This window comes from Lipotes vexillifer, unplaced genomic scaffold, assembly GCF_000442215.2.
Source record: "Lipotes vexillifer unplaced genomic scaffold, Lipotes_vexillifer_v1.1 scaffold1465, whole genome shotgun sequence".
Lineage (NCBI taxonomy): Eukaryota > Metazoa > Chordata > Mammalia > Artiodactyla > Lipotidae > Lipotes > Lipotes vexillifer.
In genome coordinates, this window is record NW_006787960.1 from 226,121 (window position 1) to 244,277 (window position 18,157).

The 18,157-nt window shown below is 40.0% G+C and overlaps 1 protein-coding gene across 2 annotated transcripts in view; it reads right to left on the reverse strand.

Moving 5' to 3' along the window:
* Positions 1-16,217, reverse strand: part of COX16 (cytochrome c oxidase assembly factor COX16) — a 35,608-nt gene extending 19,391 nt beyond the window's left edge. Inside the window, exons 1-2 of one of the 2 annotated variants that reach the window (XM_007460945.1) lie at positions 16,149-16,217; positions 8,892-8,963 (exon numbers count right to left, since the gene is read on the reverse strand). In XM_007460945.1, coding sequence (XP_007461007.1) covers positions 8,892-8,963; positions 16,149-16,217 — 141 coding nt within the window. The remainder of the gene's footprint in view (positions 1-8,891; positions 8,964-16,148) is intronic. The other variant, XM_007460946.1, reaches the window with a different exon arrangement.
* Between the last annotated feature and the right edge of the window lie 1,940 nt (positions 16,218-18,157).

Consider the following 18,157-nt stretch of genomic DNA (forward strand, 5'->3'; position numbering starts at 1 on the left):
GTTGAGATTAAAAAGAAAGCTGGTGAAGCCATATTAATATCCAGCAAAATAGGTTGTAAGGGGAAAAAGCATTATTACCACGCAAAGTTTCATTATAATGAAAATTCAATTCACCAAGAAGACATAATAATTCTAAAATTATATGTACCTAATACCATGGTGAAATAGGCAAACAGTCATAATGAGAGATGTTAACACAATTCTCTTGGTAAAAGAACAGATATAAAAAGTCAAAAACACAGAAATTTGGAAAAGCGCAAATAACAAACTTGGCCAAATGGATGTATAAACTTTTAGTATGTACCCAACAACATACTTTTATTATGTACCCAACAAGCATACATCATTCATACAAACTGATCATGTGTTAGCTATGAGCCAGTCTCAACAAATATCAAAAGAAAGAACTCAATGAAAATTTTCTTTGATTACAACACACTCAAGTTAGAAATCAATAAAAAATAGTAACTAGAAAATTCCCTATGTTTATAAGTTAAGGAAAACCACTTCTAAATAGCTCGTGGATAAATAAAAACAAATTTAATTTGATTGATTATGAATATATTACATATTAAAACTTTCATGACATAGCCATGGCCATGCTTAAAAGGAAATTCATCACATTACAAGCATATACTACAAAAGAAGATGGAATTAGTCATCTTCTTAATTGCAGTTTTGAGAGTCAGGATGTCTTTGGTTTATGATTCTCTGCCCAGGCAGTCCATGGCTCAGGGGTCTGTGAGCTAGTCTTGCCCTAGGGAGACAACCTGAGTTTCTACATTAATGATGATATCTATAATAGCAATTTTAGTACATTAATAATGTTACTAACAACGGCAACTTTTTAGTCATCTGACTCTGGTTGATTAGTGTTCAGTTAGCTCAAGATTGAGGTCAGATGGGACAAGAAAGGGAACAGAGTTCTGGATAGAGAGATTAATCAAACTCAATACAGGAACTTTTAGGGGGGACTCAGTTTCATCATCACGAAAATGTTAAATTCATCACATAATTAGGTAACAATTCATAACACACCCACCAAAATAGCTTTAAAAAAACAAAATGAGGAAAAATATCCCAACCTATAATGCAAGTATTGGCAAGTATTTGGAGGCTGGGGTACAAAAAACTGTTAGCAGTGTTGACTGAAAGAAAAACGCACAATATAAGAGCTCTCGGTTGAGTATCCAGTGTCTCATTGAGGACTGTAGCCCAGGAGACAACCTCCCAGATAAATCTGAAGAACTGCTCTGAAGAGGTAGGGGAAGAGGCTAGTATATATATATCGTATATATATGGCTAAGGAATACGTGCAATCAAGCATACATCTCGGTAGAAGGTAATTGCTAGTCGTGAGGAAGAGACATTTCAGTTAATGATTTTAGTGCTCTTCTGAGTATGGGAAGATGCAAGAATTCAGGTTCATAAAAAAAATTTCCCAAAATATATATAACTAAAGGCCTGTTTTGCCTGTTTTGCCAAAGCAGAGTGTCTCATCCTGTTCTTTGTCCTGAATTCCTTTCAGGGTGTATTTTAAGGTCAGTGATTGCAGTGGCTAATGACTTGATTCCTATGAGGCAGGAGACAGATGGGCCCCAGGCTGAGCAGCTCAAGACTGTCCCGTTGCGGGGACAGAAGCAAGGAGGAGCTGAGCCCTGCCCAGATAAAAGATAAAGAGACCACATATTTCTCATTCTCGAGGTCAAGGAGACCTTCCTAACTATGCATGTGCAGAAAGGCTCCTCGGGGGTCAAAAAGGGAGGGGGCGTCACCCCACAGTAAGTGACGTCAACCTACCCATGGCCCTCTTCGCTAGAATCCATCTTGGCTAAGAGATGCGTGTGCACACAGGGGAGGACCCTGAGATAAACAAATATGGACTCAGAGCCAGGCAAAGGCAAGATGACTGGCCAGAGGAAACCCAGAAGAAATGCCCCATGTAAGTGATTCAAACTACCACGAGGGCGCGACTCTTTCTCTGAGTCCACCTGTGTTAAGTTTTTTCACACATACTCTTTTTCCTCCTAATAAACACTTTATTTGTTTCACTACTTTCCATCTCTTTGTGGAAATTCACTTCTACAAACCCGACTGGCCACTGGCCTAGTGGCTAGGATTCACCACTCTCACTGCCACAGCCTGAGTTCAGTCTCTGGCCAGGGAACCGAAATGCTGCTTCAAGCCACTGCAGTCCAAGGCCACCCAAGATCACCTACAGAACTGGATGGAGGACGACATTCTTTGTTTTAAAGCAGCAGTGTAGAATGTGAAGGGAAGCAGAATATGACACCCCAATCTATGTCTCTTTGGCATAAGGATTATCTTGAGCTGATTGTTTTTAGGAAACACCAGACGCGCAAGCTCTGAAAACCAATACAAGTTACCCTCTTGTGAGGGACACATACATTTATAAAGGAAATCTCCATTTATACGTATCTCCCTTTTAGTACCAGGAAGAGAAGGATGATTCTAAATCACAAGAAACTTCTACCAATTGAGAAGGTACCCACTTAAATCTGTGTAACAACCTTACCCTTGTACTGTGCTTTTCCCAGTAACCTCTCATAACTAACCTCCCCCTCCAACATCCTTCTTCTGTCTTAAGATAGTATTTAAGGTGGTGGTGGGGAAAGTTTTACTCACTTTTCCTGGGTATCTCCCATGTATATAAGAGGTATACATGTTATTAAACTTCTGTTTGTTTTTCTCTTATTAATCTGTATTTTATTACAGAAGGGTCTCAGACAAGAATGTAGAAGGATAAAGGGAAAATTATTTTTTCTTCCCTACAATTGATTCAATCACTCTGAAAAACAGTTTGGAAATTATCAAATAAAGGTGATGATCCAGCAATTCCTTTTTTGCACACATGCAGCAAGAAAAATATACAAGAATGTTCACAGCAACATTATTTTTTCAGTAACCAAAACTGCCAAGCAACTCAAATGTTTAAGAGTAAAATGGATAAATAAATTATGGTATAATTAGTGGAATACCATACAGCAATTAAAAAATCATGGGGTCAGCAACTATGGCCCATGGACCAAATCTAGTCTAATATCCATTTTTGTCAGTAAAGTTTTATTTGAACACAGCCATGCTCATTTGTTTTTGTCCATGGCTGCTTTTATGATACAACACCAGATTTCAATAGTTGTGAAAGAGTGTAGCTCACAAAGCCTAAAACACTTACTACCTGGCTTCTTACAGGAAGGAAAAGCTGACCCTGAATTTAGAGCTAAAATAGAGATGAATTTCACATATATAATACTGGGGGGAGGAAAAGGCAATCAACACAATGATAAGGCAAACTACTGAATGAAAGAAAATAAGTGCAAATCATATAACTCATAAAAGGTTAATATCCAAAATATATAAAGAACACATACAACTCAGTAGCACCCCCTCCAAAATAAAATCTGCTTAAAAAATGGGCAGAGGATCAGAACATTTGTCCAAAGACGACATACAGATGACCAACAGGTACATGAAAAGATGCTCAACATGACTAATCATCAGGAAAATGCAAATTGAAACCACAATGAGATATCACCTCATACTTGTTGGAATGGCTATTATCAAAAGGACAAGAAATGACAACTGATGGAGAGGATGTGGAAAAAGGGAGTCCTTGTGCACTGTTGTTGGGAATATAAATTGGTACAGCTACTGTGGAAAACACTATGGAGATTCCTGCAAAAAATGGAAAACAGAGCTACCATATGGCCCAGGAATTTCACCTCTGGGTATTTATCTGAAGGAAATGAAACCACTATCTTGAAGAGGTATCTGCACCCCATGTTCACCACAGCATTGTTCACAATAGCCAAGACATGGAAACAACCTAAGTGTCCATCGATGGGTAATGGATAAAGAAACTGTGATGTGTATATACACAATGGAATATTATTCAGCCATAAAAAATGAAATCTTGCCATTTTTGACAACAGGGATGGACCTCCCCATTTTGACAACAGGATTATGCTAAGTGAAATAAGTCAGGCAAAGAAAGACAAATACTGTTTGATTTCACTTACATGTGAAACCTGAAAAACAAAACAAACATAACAAAACAGAAACAGAGTCATACATACAGAGACAAGTAGCTGCCACAGGGAAGGGGGAAGGGAGGAGGAGAGAAATGGATAAGAAAATTAAGAGGTACAAACTACCAGTTACAAAATAAATGAGTTATGGGTATGAAACATACAGTGTGGGGAATACAGTCAGTAATGATCTCACTTGTATGTGGAATCTAAAAAGACACACAAACAAAAAAACCAAGCTCATAGATACAGAGAACAGACTGGTGGTTGGTACTGTGATTATTCTCATTTTCATTACCTGAATCCTAAAAAACATTGTCATGATATTTACAGTGTTAAAAATTAAACAAGCACTATTTCTTTACAAACTACAACAGTCAAGCAACGGTTTTAAAAAAAAAAAGACTGTTAATGCTCAGGATTACAATGCACTTAACTGTACACTTAAATCATATTACTTGGAGTGATGCAAAAGCAGATAATCTGTTACTGTGGATCCACAGTTGCTAGCATTAGGAGTCAGGAGAAAAAAAGAGCAATAGCCATAATGAAGGCAGATGAGCTACATCTTATCTATTTCACACTAGAAACTGAAAGCTATTGCTTTCAGCTTATTTGTTTAAGCCCACCTCATGGGTTCTGTACTTTCCTTTCAACCTTACATACCCGCAACTGAAGAGCAGGAATTTTTACATCCTGGGACACTGAATTTTCAGTCCTAAAATCAGGACAGCTCCAGGCAACCTAAAACGGCTGGTCACTTTGAATCAGTACTGTCTTTTTCCACCCTGCTCAAAACTTCTCAGCTGTACTTATCCTTGATCTTTCTTAACTGAATTTGTGCTCTCAACCACAGTCTTGAGCCCCAGCCCTTGACCTCAGCAATCTTTCCCTCGACTCCTCCTTAATCTCAACCTCTCAACCCTTGTAACAACTGTCAGCCTCAACCAATCTTACCTTCTCAATTCCTCTCAAATTTAATCCACCTTACCCTCTCAACCTTACTTGAACTCAACCTCACCTAAACACTGACTCTTGACTTCACCTGAGTCTGACTTCTCAATATCAACCAACCTGGACATCTCAGTCTCAGTAGGTCTTGTTCTCTGATCCTTCTCACCTCAACGTTGTCCTCTCAGCCTCCTTCCATAGACCTTGACCAATCTCATCCTCTTAATTTCGATCAACCTCATTTCTCCCACCTTTGTTCTCTTTACTTCGACCCACTCGTCTAGACCTCTTCTGTTACTGCAATCTCCCTCACTCTCTCCTGCTACGAAAATTTACCCAGTCCTCAAAAGCAAAGCCTCAAGTCATCTGATATTTATTCAGATTTTAATATTATATCACTATCAATTTGCTGCTAAAAATTTTTCTGGAACCCGTTCATTTCTATCTTCATTGCAAATGTTTTATTTCAGATTCCATTATTGTTCATCTATACTCTACTGCCAAAGTGTCTTAACAGGTCTCTGCATCTCCACTTGAAACAGTCTCCTCCCTCCTATCTTGCTCCCCCAATCTCCCCTCTATGTTAGCCACTCTATGTTATATAATACTAATCATTTCCATCATTTAGCTAACTCTTACTCATTCTTAACCTTAATTCACAGGTTGATACCTCTGGCAGACCTTCTCTGATACCCCCTTCCCAAGTCTAAACCGTATGCTTCTCCTTGAAGTTCTAGTAACGTTTTATGCAGCGTTCTAATATAGCATTTCACTGGGCATTGTTATATTGTATGTTTGGATACATTTTTATATTAGATGTCTCCCAGCCTTGACGATGCTATAAACTTTATAAGAACAAGTTTCTTGAATCTTTATCTGTAGGATCTAACATATGATAAACACATGACAAATATTCAATTATTTTTCAAATATGTACATGACATCCCATTTCTAAAAGTCAGATTATTATAACTTTCATCTTAAAGCAAAGGGAAAAAATTCCTTAATAAAATAATTGGAATGCTAACAGAAACTTTAAAACTGAGTTATAATTGCTATATTCCCTCATAGAAAGTATATATTCCTTTTAAATTTACTATTTTTTCTAATACCTACTGTCTTTAAGACTAGCTAGGGCTTCCCTGGTGGTGCAGTGGTTGGGAGTCCGCCTGCCGGTGCAGGGGACGCGGGTTCGTGCCCCGGTCCGCGGGGATCCCACATGCCGCGGGGCGGCTGGGCGCATGAGCCATGGCCACTGGGCCTTTGCGTCCGGAGCCTGTGCTCCACGGCGGGAGGGGCCACAGCGGTGAGAGGCCCGCGTACCGCAAAAAAAAAAAAAGACTAGCTAGCGTTGGTATTTCTCTTAAACCATAAAATTAACTGAAAAAATTGAACAGGACTTTAATACTCTCCCACCAACATTACTGAGGTCTGCTAATGAAACACACCTGACCCTTGAAAACATGAGTTTGAACCTCAAGGGTCCACTTATACAAGGATGTTCCTCAATAAATAACAGTTGACCCACCATATCTGCGAGTTCTGCATCCGTGGATTCAACCAACTGCAGATCGTGTAGTACTGTAGTATTTATTGAAAAAAATCTGGGTATCAGTGGACCAGCACAGTTCAAACCCCTGTTGTTCAAGGGTCACCTGTACTCGGGAAAAAACCCTCAAATATCAGATGTGTGCCACAAACAAAAGCTACATACTTCTGAATGAATGAACCAGAATTGTTCTGTAACAACAGACCTGAATTTCACAGTAATTGTGTAATCATAGAGGTGGGAATCCTAGTTCGAGCCCTAAATAGCCACATGACCTTAACCAAGTTACTTAAGCTCTCTGAGCCTCAGATTCCTCACCTGTAAAAATAAAGACAGTAATATATCTATGCAGGAACCAGTATAGTCCTACCACAAATGCATACCTGTTAAAAGGATCGCTATGAAAACATAGGTATCACTATAATGAAAGATAATTTTCCTTTCTTTTAGTATTAGTTACTAAAGATACACATCAATATAACTTATAATTTACTGGTATTAATACAAAATAGCTAATTTACAATTAGAATAATAAAATGGAGTGAAATTACTGTCCCATGTTCTTTAGTCCCTTCTAGATCCTAAAAATGGCTACACCAGAGCATATTTTGTGGGAAAAAGCTAACAGAACTGCAAAGTTTCTAGTGAGTGAGGAGAAAGAGATAACTAAATTCTTTACATTTCATGATTCACTTCCATGTGATCATTAATGTTATTTTAAAGAGTAAGAAAGAGCCCAAAGATCATATATCAGCCTTGAAAAGCAAGATAAAACTCAGACTGCTTAGTATATTGAGCATACATGCTATCATCTCACACCTGTCAGGATGGCTATCATCTAAAGAACACAAATAACAAATGTTGGTGAGGATGTGGAGAAAAGGGAACCCTCCTACACGGTTGGTGGGAATGTAAATTGGTGCAGCCACTGTGGAAAACAGTATGGAGGGTTCTCAAAAAACTAAAAATAGAACTATGATATGACCCAAAAATTCCACTCCTGTGTATATATAAAAAAAAACAAAAACAAAAACAGTGATTCAAAAAGATACATGCACCCCAATGTTCATAGCAGCATCATTTACAGTTGCCAAGATATGGGAGCAACCTAAGTGTCCATCAACAGATGAATGGATAAAGAAGATGTGTGTCAGAACTACTAGAGCATGGACTTGAGGATATGGGAAGGGGGAAGGGTAAGCTGTGACAAAGTGAGAGAGTGGCATGGACATATATACACTACCAAACGTAAAATAGATAGCTAGTGGAAAGTGGAAAGCAGCCGCATAGCACAGGGAGATCAGCTAGGTGGTCTGTGACCACCTAGAGGGGTGGGATAGGGAGGGTGTGAGGGAGGGAGATGCAAGAGGGAAGAGATATGGGAACATATGTATATGTATAACTGATTCACTTTGTTATAAAGCAGAAACTAACACACCATTGTAAAGCAATTATACTCCAATAAAGATGTTAAAAAAGAAAAATAACAAAACAAAAAAAGAAAAGAGCTGCATAAATGATTTCCTGCTTCTCCAGGGAATTGAGAGGGCTTAGCTGGAGGGTTTGTTGTAAGTAAAGTCAAAGTTGAGTGGAGCCATATTTATAGGATGAGAACACCCCATCTATATATATATATATATATACACATACACATGTACGTTTTATTTAGCCATAAAAAAGAATGAAATTTTGCCATGTGCAGTAACATGGATGGACTTGGAGGGCATTATGCTAAGTGAAATAAATCAGAGAAAGATAAATACTGTATGATAACGTATATGTGGATTCTAAAAAATATCACAAACTAGTGAATACAACAAAAAAGGAAGCAGACTCACAAATATAAAAAACAAACTAGAGGTTACCAGTGGGGAGGGGGGAGGGGCAACAGGGGTGAGGGCGTGGGCAGTACACACTGTTGGGTGTAAGACAGGCTCAAGGATATAATGTACAACATAGGGAATATAGCCAATATTTTGTAATAACTGTAAATGGAAAGTAACCTTTAGAAATTGTATAAAAAAATTTTTTTAAGGAGTCCAAAGATCATATATCAGTCTTTTTTAACAGCTGTTTGTATTATTTTTATTATATTTAGTTATTTATTTTATTTTTCGGCATCACCATGCAGCATGTGGCATCTTAGTTCCCTTACCAGGGATCGAACCCATGCCCCCTGCATTGGAAGCGCAGAGTCTTAAAAACTGCACCGCCAGGGAAGTCCCCATATATCAGTCATAAAAAGCAAGATAAAACTCAAGACAGCTTAGTATACTGAGTATTCGTGTCTCATAAACCAAAACATACATGTACACATGTCAAACTCCAATGACAGTTCTTACTTTAATCTTTACAGCATCATAACGGATTTGTGAAAACTCACGAAGACCAAAAGAACCTCCAACAATCAGCAACTGAAACAAGACAGGGAAACAATTAAACAAAATAGAAGGGCAGAATTCAGTCTATCTATACATTACTTATCTGAACACCAACAGTGGCAGATTATACAAAATCCTATAGATTATTTTCCCTGGTGAGTTACCATTCATCTTTTCAGAGTAGATATAGTACACGCTATCACTGGGAAACATTTTAGCACATGAGCAAATACCAAAATCATTACCCCCACCTGTACTTGACCTTATGATATAAATATCACCATCACAAGCATCATATTAGTTGATCCTTACAAAAGACCTATGAGCTAAGGGAAAAAAATACACTTAATAGATGAGGAAATAAAAGCACAGCGAACTAAATGACTTGCCCATGACTGTAATGGGTAAATCCGGGAATAAAATCCTGGCCTTGCTTCTTCAAGACTAGAATTCTTTCAATTTTATGATTTTGCAAAATAGGCCAATTAGAGAGCATTTTTCTCCATTTTCTAACCAAGTGATAAAACAATCTCATGGAGTACGTTACCCTTCTCAGTATGTGGTACACCTTAAAAGAGCCCATGAATTGCCATTGCTGCTTTAGCATCTCCTCCGATAATCTAATGGGCTCTACTCTCATCCTAAAGCTGTAAAAGTCTAGCAATTTGGAAAAAAAGTTAAGTTTGATCCCTACCATCAGTATATTAATATTACCAATTAAAGTAATACAAACAGATAAAAACACTGTAAAATATAAAATTCTATTTTGAAGTTGGAATACCGACAAAACCTTGAGGCTATGAATTTAAAAACCCAATAAATCTGACCACATAAAAATTTAGTCTCTTATCTGCAAATAAATGAAATAAAAATGGCATCAAATCAAAAGACAACAAACCAGGAAAAACGTCTGTTATACATAACCAGCTAATACTTCCAATGTCAATATGTAATCATTCTTTATATAAGTAAAGTAACTTTTTTGTCTCTTGGTTTCAATGAAAATGAGACACGGTGGGACCTGGGACCTGGGACCCTTTGCTGCAGTGGTTGCACCTGGACAAACTTCTCCTCCAGCAACAAAATGCAAAGAAAGTATAAGGGACTGAAAATTACTGCAAGCATGCACAGTTGGGGCAAATTATGCACAACAAGATACAAAAAGACCAAAAACCCAGCTGCCACTTCTGAAGAGCCGGGAGCAAAAACACGGTGTCAGGAGTAAAAGCAGGGTACTGCACATGCCCCCTACACTCAACACCACAAAGGGGTGGGCAGACCACCTAAGCCACCCCTTTAGCCCCACCCATGGACACATCCCTATGCTCTCCCCATATAAGGAATCAGCTGGCCCCCACCCTAGGGGTTCGAGCGAGCGAGAGAACCTGTTACCTGTTTTCGTTCCCCCCTGCTGATAAAGTCTTGCCTGAATTTCCTGTCTGGCCTCTTATCAATATCTATCGATTAAGGAAGGCCAAGAACCCCAGTTGGTAACAAAAAGACACACCTGTGATTTTCCTAACTCCTCTCAGCCTCCCTTTATTCATTCTTCCTCACCTTCCCATCTCAAATTGTTGGAGCATCTCAAAAGGCTCACTCTTCACACCTTTTTCACCTCTTCACAACCAAGAGTCCCTAGGTGATGCCATCCAGTTCCACGGATCTAAATAGCTTCTATAACCTAACAACTTCCAGATGCACATTTTCAGTGGGAAACATCCCACTGAAGGGAAGACCTGCCCTCCTACCTGACATCTCCACTTGAAAGTTTAACAGGTATATATAAGTTAACATGAAAAAATTCTTGATTTTTTACCCCAACACTCTTTCCCCAATCTGCTGCTAATCAATCTTCCACATCCCAATTAAGGTCAAATACTTTCATCCAATTACTCAAGCCAGCTTCTCTGGAGTCATCTTTAGCTCCTCTAATTCCTATCTCACATCTAATCCATCACTGGGTTCTGTCAAAATATTTCTTGAATCTGACAATTTCTGACTATATCTTCTTCTAATATTCTAGTCTAGGCCACCATCATCTCTTTTCTGCACCACTGCCATCACAATACCCACGTTACATAATAAAGAATTTGTCTGGTCTTGGTCCTGGGTTCTTGGGAGGGAGCTACTCACTTGGAATTTCCTGAGTCACAGGTCATCTTTGTTATTGGGACCACAGCTGAGTTTATGCTAATGAGATGACTCACTGTGGGTCCCTAGATAGTCACAGGATAGAGGCTGGTCATGCGGGGATGATCAACCATGTGACTAGAGGGTGGGGGCCTTGAGCCATGTGATAGCAACCTGACCTCCAAGGAGGAAAGGGTGGGGCTGGAGATTGAGTTCAGTCACACAGCCAATGATCCAATCAACCATAGATGATGAAAATCCCAATAAAAACCTCTTGATGAGCTTCCTGGTTGGTGAACACATCAGTGTGCCGGGATGGTGGCATACCCTGATTCCACAGGGAGAAAATAGGGAAACTCTGCCTTTGGGACCCTCCCCAGACCTTGCCCTAAGGGCCTGTTCTTTCAGCTGTTCCTAATTCATAACCATTATGATAAAACACTAATCCTAAGTATAGTGCTTTCCTGAGTCCTGTGAGTCATTCTACTGAATTATTGAACCTGAGGGGCTATCAGGAACCACTGAATTTGTAACCAGTTGATCAGAAGCACAGGTGGCCTAATATCGCAGAGCTTTCAGCTGGTGTCTGATAAGGGGAGTTTTATGGAGAACTGTGCACTTAATCTATGAAGTCTGCACTAATGCTACATAGTTAGTGTCAAAATTGCACTGTACTACCGACCACTCATTACCATGGTATCTACACTCCTAGCTAAATATCTCCATTTCTGCACTAGATCCCAATCATCTTATATACTGAAGGGCAGGGATTCATCAAAAATCTTGCTCACCACACAGCAGGATCCATCATAAAAAATGCTATTATTTCTCCCATCTTATTAAAAAATTTCTCTAGACCTTACTTCCCCATCAGTTATTATCCCATTTCTTTGTTCTTACCCGCAGTAAAATTTCTCAAACAAGTTGTCTATGCTTGCTGCTCTTTCCACTTTCTCTTAGACCCATTCCAACCATCACTGACATCCACGTTACTAAATGCAACGTTTAGCTCTCTGTTCTCATCTTACTTCATGAGCAAAATCTGACACCATTGATCACATTTTCCTTCTCTTCCCTTAAACCTGGTTTTCCTTTTACCTCACTGAGAACACTTCTTAGTCTCCTGTACACCCCAACCCTCTGAACTTGGAGTACCCGCAGGGCACAGTGTTTGGTCTTCTCTACCTACATTAACTTCTACCCACAAGCTTAGCGCAAGCATGGTGGCTGCTAAAGTAGAAGGCCTAAAGAGAATAGTTTCCTAACATACTATACAGAATGTCCGGGATAAAATAGACATTCACTTGTTACAAGAATCAGGAAACAGCAACCTGAATCAGGAAAGACTATCAAGTGACGTTAGCAAAGATTTTAAAGGAACCACATCATAAAAGTGCCTCAAAGAGCAATAAACAAATGAAAAATTAGAAAATTTCAGCAAAGACCAAAAAGAAAAACCGAAAAAAAGGTGACATCAGTGAAATGGCAGAGTAAGCATCTCCAAAAACCCTCTCCATGAAAGCAATGAGAACACTGGAAAAAGTTGTCAAATCTACTTTTTCAGAACTTTGGAAATTAAAAAAGGCCTGCAGTGATGTTGGGAACAGTTACGTAAGAAGAATGACTGAATCTCGGTTAAAGCAGAAAGCTTGGTGGCATTTTTAGCCTACCTATTCCCACGTCTCGACCCACGCTCCTTGGTAAACATGAAAACCAATAGTCTAAAATCATGATATAAAGCAGTAACCACTGGAAGGGGCATAATGGGGTGGAGATCCTTGAAGTCGTATTCCCTGAGAATTTTCATTATTTGACCAGTCTGGTGGTTCCCTGGAAGACCCACTCGCAAGGCTGTCTTTAGTTTTCCTGACTTGGAGCTCAACTAGTGCAAACAGACTTCTCCCTGGAAGTGTTTGCTGAAAAAATTCAGAGGCCATTGTTTAACATCATACTGCCTGAGGTGGTAGATAACAGGGCAAGGAATAGTCTAACCAAAAAACTCAAAGGAAAATAGGCATAAGGTGTCCATAGAGGACTCTGAAAAGCTCAAACATATTCCTGACACTCTGGAAGGACATGCACATGAGCAGAACTGTCCACGTGCCCACAGCAATGTGTAAGCTCAGGAGAGATCTGAGAAGGCCCTAAACACTCACTTGTGGCTAACTTTGAGGCTCTGAGCAAGCAAGAAGTAAAAGCTTAAGGCGGAGTTGTAACCTGCCTGGGTACTGAAGGCATGCCCAATCAAGCACACAGAGCCCCTTGACAAAGACTGGGAAACTTACTGCTTCCAGGTGTTTAAGAAAACCTCTGGCCAAAAAAAACAAAAACAGCCCGGACTTCCCTGGTGGCGCAGTGGTTGAGAGTCCGCCTGCCGATGCAGGGGACATGGGTTCGTGCCCCGGTCCGGGAAGATCCCACATGCCGCGGAGCGGCTGGGCCCGTGAGCCATGGCCGCTGGGCCTGCGCGTCCGGAGCCTGCGCTCCGCAATGGGAGAGGCCACAACAGTGAGAGCCCCGCGTACTGCAAAAAAACAACAAAAAAAACCCAGCCCCATTTAAAAATGGGCAAAGGACTTGAATAGACATTTCCCCAAAGAAGATAGACGATAAACAATAATCCACTGTATGAATGAATGTCCTGCATTATTAGTCATTAGGGAAATGCAAATCAAAACCACAGTGACATACCACTTCACACCCACTAGTAAGGGTTTAATTAAAATAAAAAAGTGGACAATGACAACTGTTGGCAAGAATGGAAAAATCAGAAGCCTCATATATTGCTGGTGGGAATGTAAAATGATGTAGTTTTTGGGAAACAGCTTGCCAGTTCCTCAAAATGTTAAACATGGAGTTACCATATGACCCAGCATTTCTACTACTAGGTATTTACTCAACAGAAATGAAAACACATCCATACAAAAATCCGTACATGAATGTACATAGCAGCATTGTTCATAATAGCCAAGAAATGAAAACAACGTCCTAAATGTTCATCAATGAAAAATAAATATTCCAACTGATGGAATATTAGCCATTAAAAGAAATGAAGTTTTGATACGTTACATGAATGAACCTTGAAAACATTATGCTAAGTGAACAAAGTCCGTCACAAAAGACCATAAGTTGTATTATTCTATGAAATCTATAGACAAAAGTAGGTTAGTGGTTAACTAGGATGGGAGAAGGGTAGGGGACAACAGGAAGCGGCTACTAGTGAGTATGGTGTTTCTCTTAGGGTGATGAAAATGTTCTAAAATTAGACTGTGGTGATAGTTGCATAACACTGAATAAACTAAAAACAACTGAACAGAAATCATTAAATGGGCTAATTTTTTACAATGTAGAAACCAGTAGTCACTGGTCAGATTAGAAAGGTAAATTCTGCGGACTAAATGCGCAGTGTGGAAACTGAAACAACAAATATATTCTCTTTTTCAAGTGGTTTGGGAGACAACAAATATATTCTCTTTTTCAAGTGGTTTGGGAGAGCAGGGAAGGACAGTATTATTGGCCTATACCTGGTACTCTAAGTCCTCTTCTGTATGTTGCTGAATAAAGATTCTTATGAAGCAAGCATTAACATTTATCTAAGAGAGGAAATAGTTTCAACTTGAAGTATACTATAGTAATTATGGAATATTTGACTGATGCATGATGAAGACGATGTATCTTTTGAGGTCTTTCTAGTAGTGTTGGGTTTCACAGTACTGAATTCAACATTTTCCTCTACAAAAGTAGTTATATGTCTAGTACCCATATTTTGAAACAGTACAGACCTAGGTCCAGTATAGTACAGGTCCAATATAGACACAGAGATCAGTATAGAGAAATACACTCGGGAAGAAGTCTACTGTGGTAGTCTCCATTCCATGAAATAAAACAAATGAGGGAAACCTTAGAAGGTAGTTTAATACTACTGGTGTTAAGAGCTTAGCTTTGATGATTTTGAAAGATAAGAAACAAAGTCAAACTGTCTTCCAGTGGGACATGCAGGTGACCTCAAGGTAGTGACTACAATCACAGTATTTTTGAATGGATCTCTATTTTGTGGCAGGGGAATCTACAGGGAGGATTGTTTTTACACACTTCCCATCACCTACATTGTCTTACAACTTTCTTTAAACTTTTAGAAAGATAGATAAAAAGGAGTTTCCAAAGATGAGCAAGAAACCCGCATTCATCAAAGATGAGTAAAAAAACTCATTACTTTTCTAAGGTCACTTCTTTCCTTTAGTCCTGCTTAAATGCAAAAGCTGGTAACTTCACCTGTACCAAATCCATACCAAAGTAATAAACTATTTAAAAGAAAGTGGACTTTGTCCACATGCTTTTTATTTACATTGTTTCATTTACTATGACATCAAGGCTTGCTGAAGCAAAGTAACTTGCCAAGGTCAAAGTGAAAAGAAAGGGAGTGGTCTCGCTGGATTCCAACTCGGGTTGGTGTTAAGCCAACAACAATCTAAATTTCAAGACGAATGCAACCTTCTGGGAACGCCGCGTAGGAATAGATGCAAAGAAATAGACACCAAAACTACTTTCAACGTGCTTTAAAAATATCAACTATAATTCAGCGACCATCTTTTGAGGGCTGCTACCATGTGCTTCGTTCAATTCACAAGGATTTATTTAACTCATAACAACCCTGGAAGAATTAAGCCAGTTCACAAACTAATAAGCTGAAACCTGAAGATGCCCGAAATTATACAGTTAAATTAAGTAAATACAACTAGTTCCAATGATGCAGAGTGTCGTCAAGCTGTAGCTGGGGGCGGGCGGGCGCGGAGCGGGGTAGGATGGAAGTTTAGTAATCACCCAGACTTGGGTTAAAATCTGGTTCTGACATCACTCTCAGAAGCACATCCAAGTAACTACCAAAGAGGTAAAGGGGGGACTCGAGATCCCACTACCAGCGCGGGGAGAGACTAGGAGACTAGGACGGCCTAAACGCCAGCCCCTTCCTAGACCAGACTGCCGTTCCGGGTCGCACGCGTTACAGTTTCACAGAACTCTCCTTCCAGCCAGACTTGCGGTCCCACCCCTTCCGGAATCCCTCCCCCACTTTTTTCTCACGGTGCTCACCAACATGGGAACTCCGTAGCGAAGGGTCTTATTCTTGCGCAGGGCGCGCATCACCGCGTGAGCGAACATGACTAAACTCTCCGACCCGCTTGGAAGCCCAGCCAAACAGGCCAGCGTGGCCTCCCGAATCTCAGTGGCTCAGGGTCCCTCCTCCGGAGTACGTCCTTTACTAACCTCCTTTCCTTTGCCTCCCAGTGCAGAGCCCTTCCAGATAGGTCTCCGCCAGGCAAAAGCAATAGATCCGTAGTAACATACTCACGCTTCCCCCCGGAAATTCGAGCGTCAAAGGTTTGGTCCGGGAAGCTGGTTTGCAATCGGAACTTAGGGACTTACGTCGTGTTTATAGTAATCGTCAAAGGCTATAGAAACCTGTACCTCCTGTGTTGTGGGTCTCTTCTTAGAACACTCCCTGGCACATAAAATCAGCTCAATAAAATCTCTTTTAAAAAAGTAACTTTGAAGCCAGTACTCTAGCCTCTAGTTACGTGTGGGATGGGTAGTTTACCAGCTTAAAAAAGATGGAGGAAAAAGTGCAGCGAAAGTTTAGGTTTAACGTTAATTGGTGTAGTGTCTTGCTATCCGTGAATTTTTAATGCTAGTGCTTTTATTGCCAGGTTGCGTGTAATCTTCAGTCATTTATGAATGTCTAGTTTCCACTCATTCATCAACCATCCAGCACACCTTTCTGTGGGACACAGAGAAGAAGAGATATGATCCCTGCCTTAAAGAGGCTGGCAATATAATGGGCACAGGAATGAACCATGGGTAGCTTGGGAAACAGACCTCCCCCCGCAGTGTGTGCCATTTGCCAGGATGAGTCAGAGAAAACCTCAATTGTCAAGTGTTTGAGATGACATAATAGTATAGAGTGCAGGTGACATGACTCACATTTCCCATGCTATCCCTGAAATCTTTCCATCTATCCCTGCCTCTTTATTGCCACTGAAATATTTCTGGTTTAATCCCTTATCATCTTTCCATCTATTAAATTCGCCCCTAAGTGTCTCTAGAAAAGAAATTCCTGATCTCTTTCCTGCCTTTAGGCTGATCTAATTAACACTCATATCTAGACACCAAAACAACAACACAAACAAAGAAAAACCTTAATTATAGGGACTTCCCCGGTAGACCAGTGGTTAAGACTCTGTGCTTCCAATGCAGAGGGCGCCGGTTCTATCTCTGGTGGGGGGAACTGAGATCCCACATGCCATGGGTGTGGCCAGAAAACTTAAAAAACAAAACCAAAACCTTAATTATGAACTCAAGTCTATCTCCCACACTGCTGACAGTTAAGAGACATAGATAATGATGAGATTCTCCTTTTTTTCTGCCTACAATAGTCACTCCAATTTTCTTAGCAAGTAATTGAAGGGCATTTGTAATATCACTTTGGCCTGCCTTTTCTACCACTGTTCTTCATTCAACCCATGCTCCATCCTGGAGGAGATATTAACTCCCTGAGTATTGCATGAACTTCCACATCTTCCAGATGCAGCTTTAGGGACACCAGGTTCTTGAAGCCTCCCTTACTCCACAGGCAATGTAAATTATTTCCTCTTCAGAGCTCCACTAGTCTTTGACTAAAATATTTCACAGAGCTCTATCACACTGTATTGTCGGTTTTGGTGTACAAAGTCATTGTTGTCCAAACAGTACATAAGAAAGATGAAAAAAAGGAGAGTGGAAATAATAGTTCAGGGTTTGAATTTGAACTTTGGGGTTTTGTTTTGAGTTCTGGGGCTGAGCAAATATATCAACCCTCACCCCCAAAGCATCACCTGAACTCAACCAGGAAGATTTTAAAGTGATCAGCGTAAGGTTTATTAAAGTAAGACTGATAATCCCTTCCCTTACCCCTATTTCTCCAATCTTCTCCTACCCCAATCTCTCTAAAAAAGAGACACCTTGAAAACCTGGGGACTGGAGCAGTAAGAAAGGTGGGAAGACTTAGCCTGAGAGGTTAAGTCACACTACACAGTTGCTGGGAGAAAATTATTTGGATTCATGGG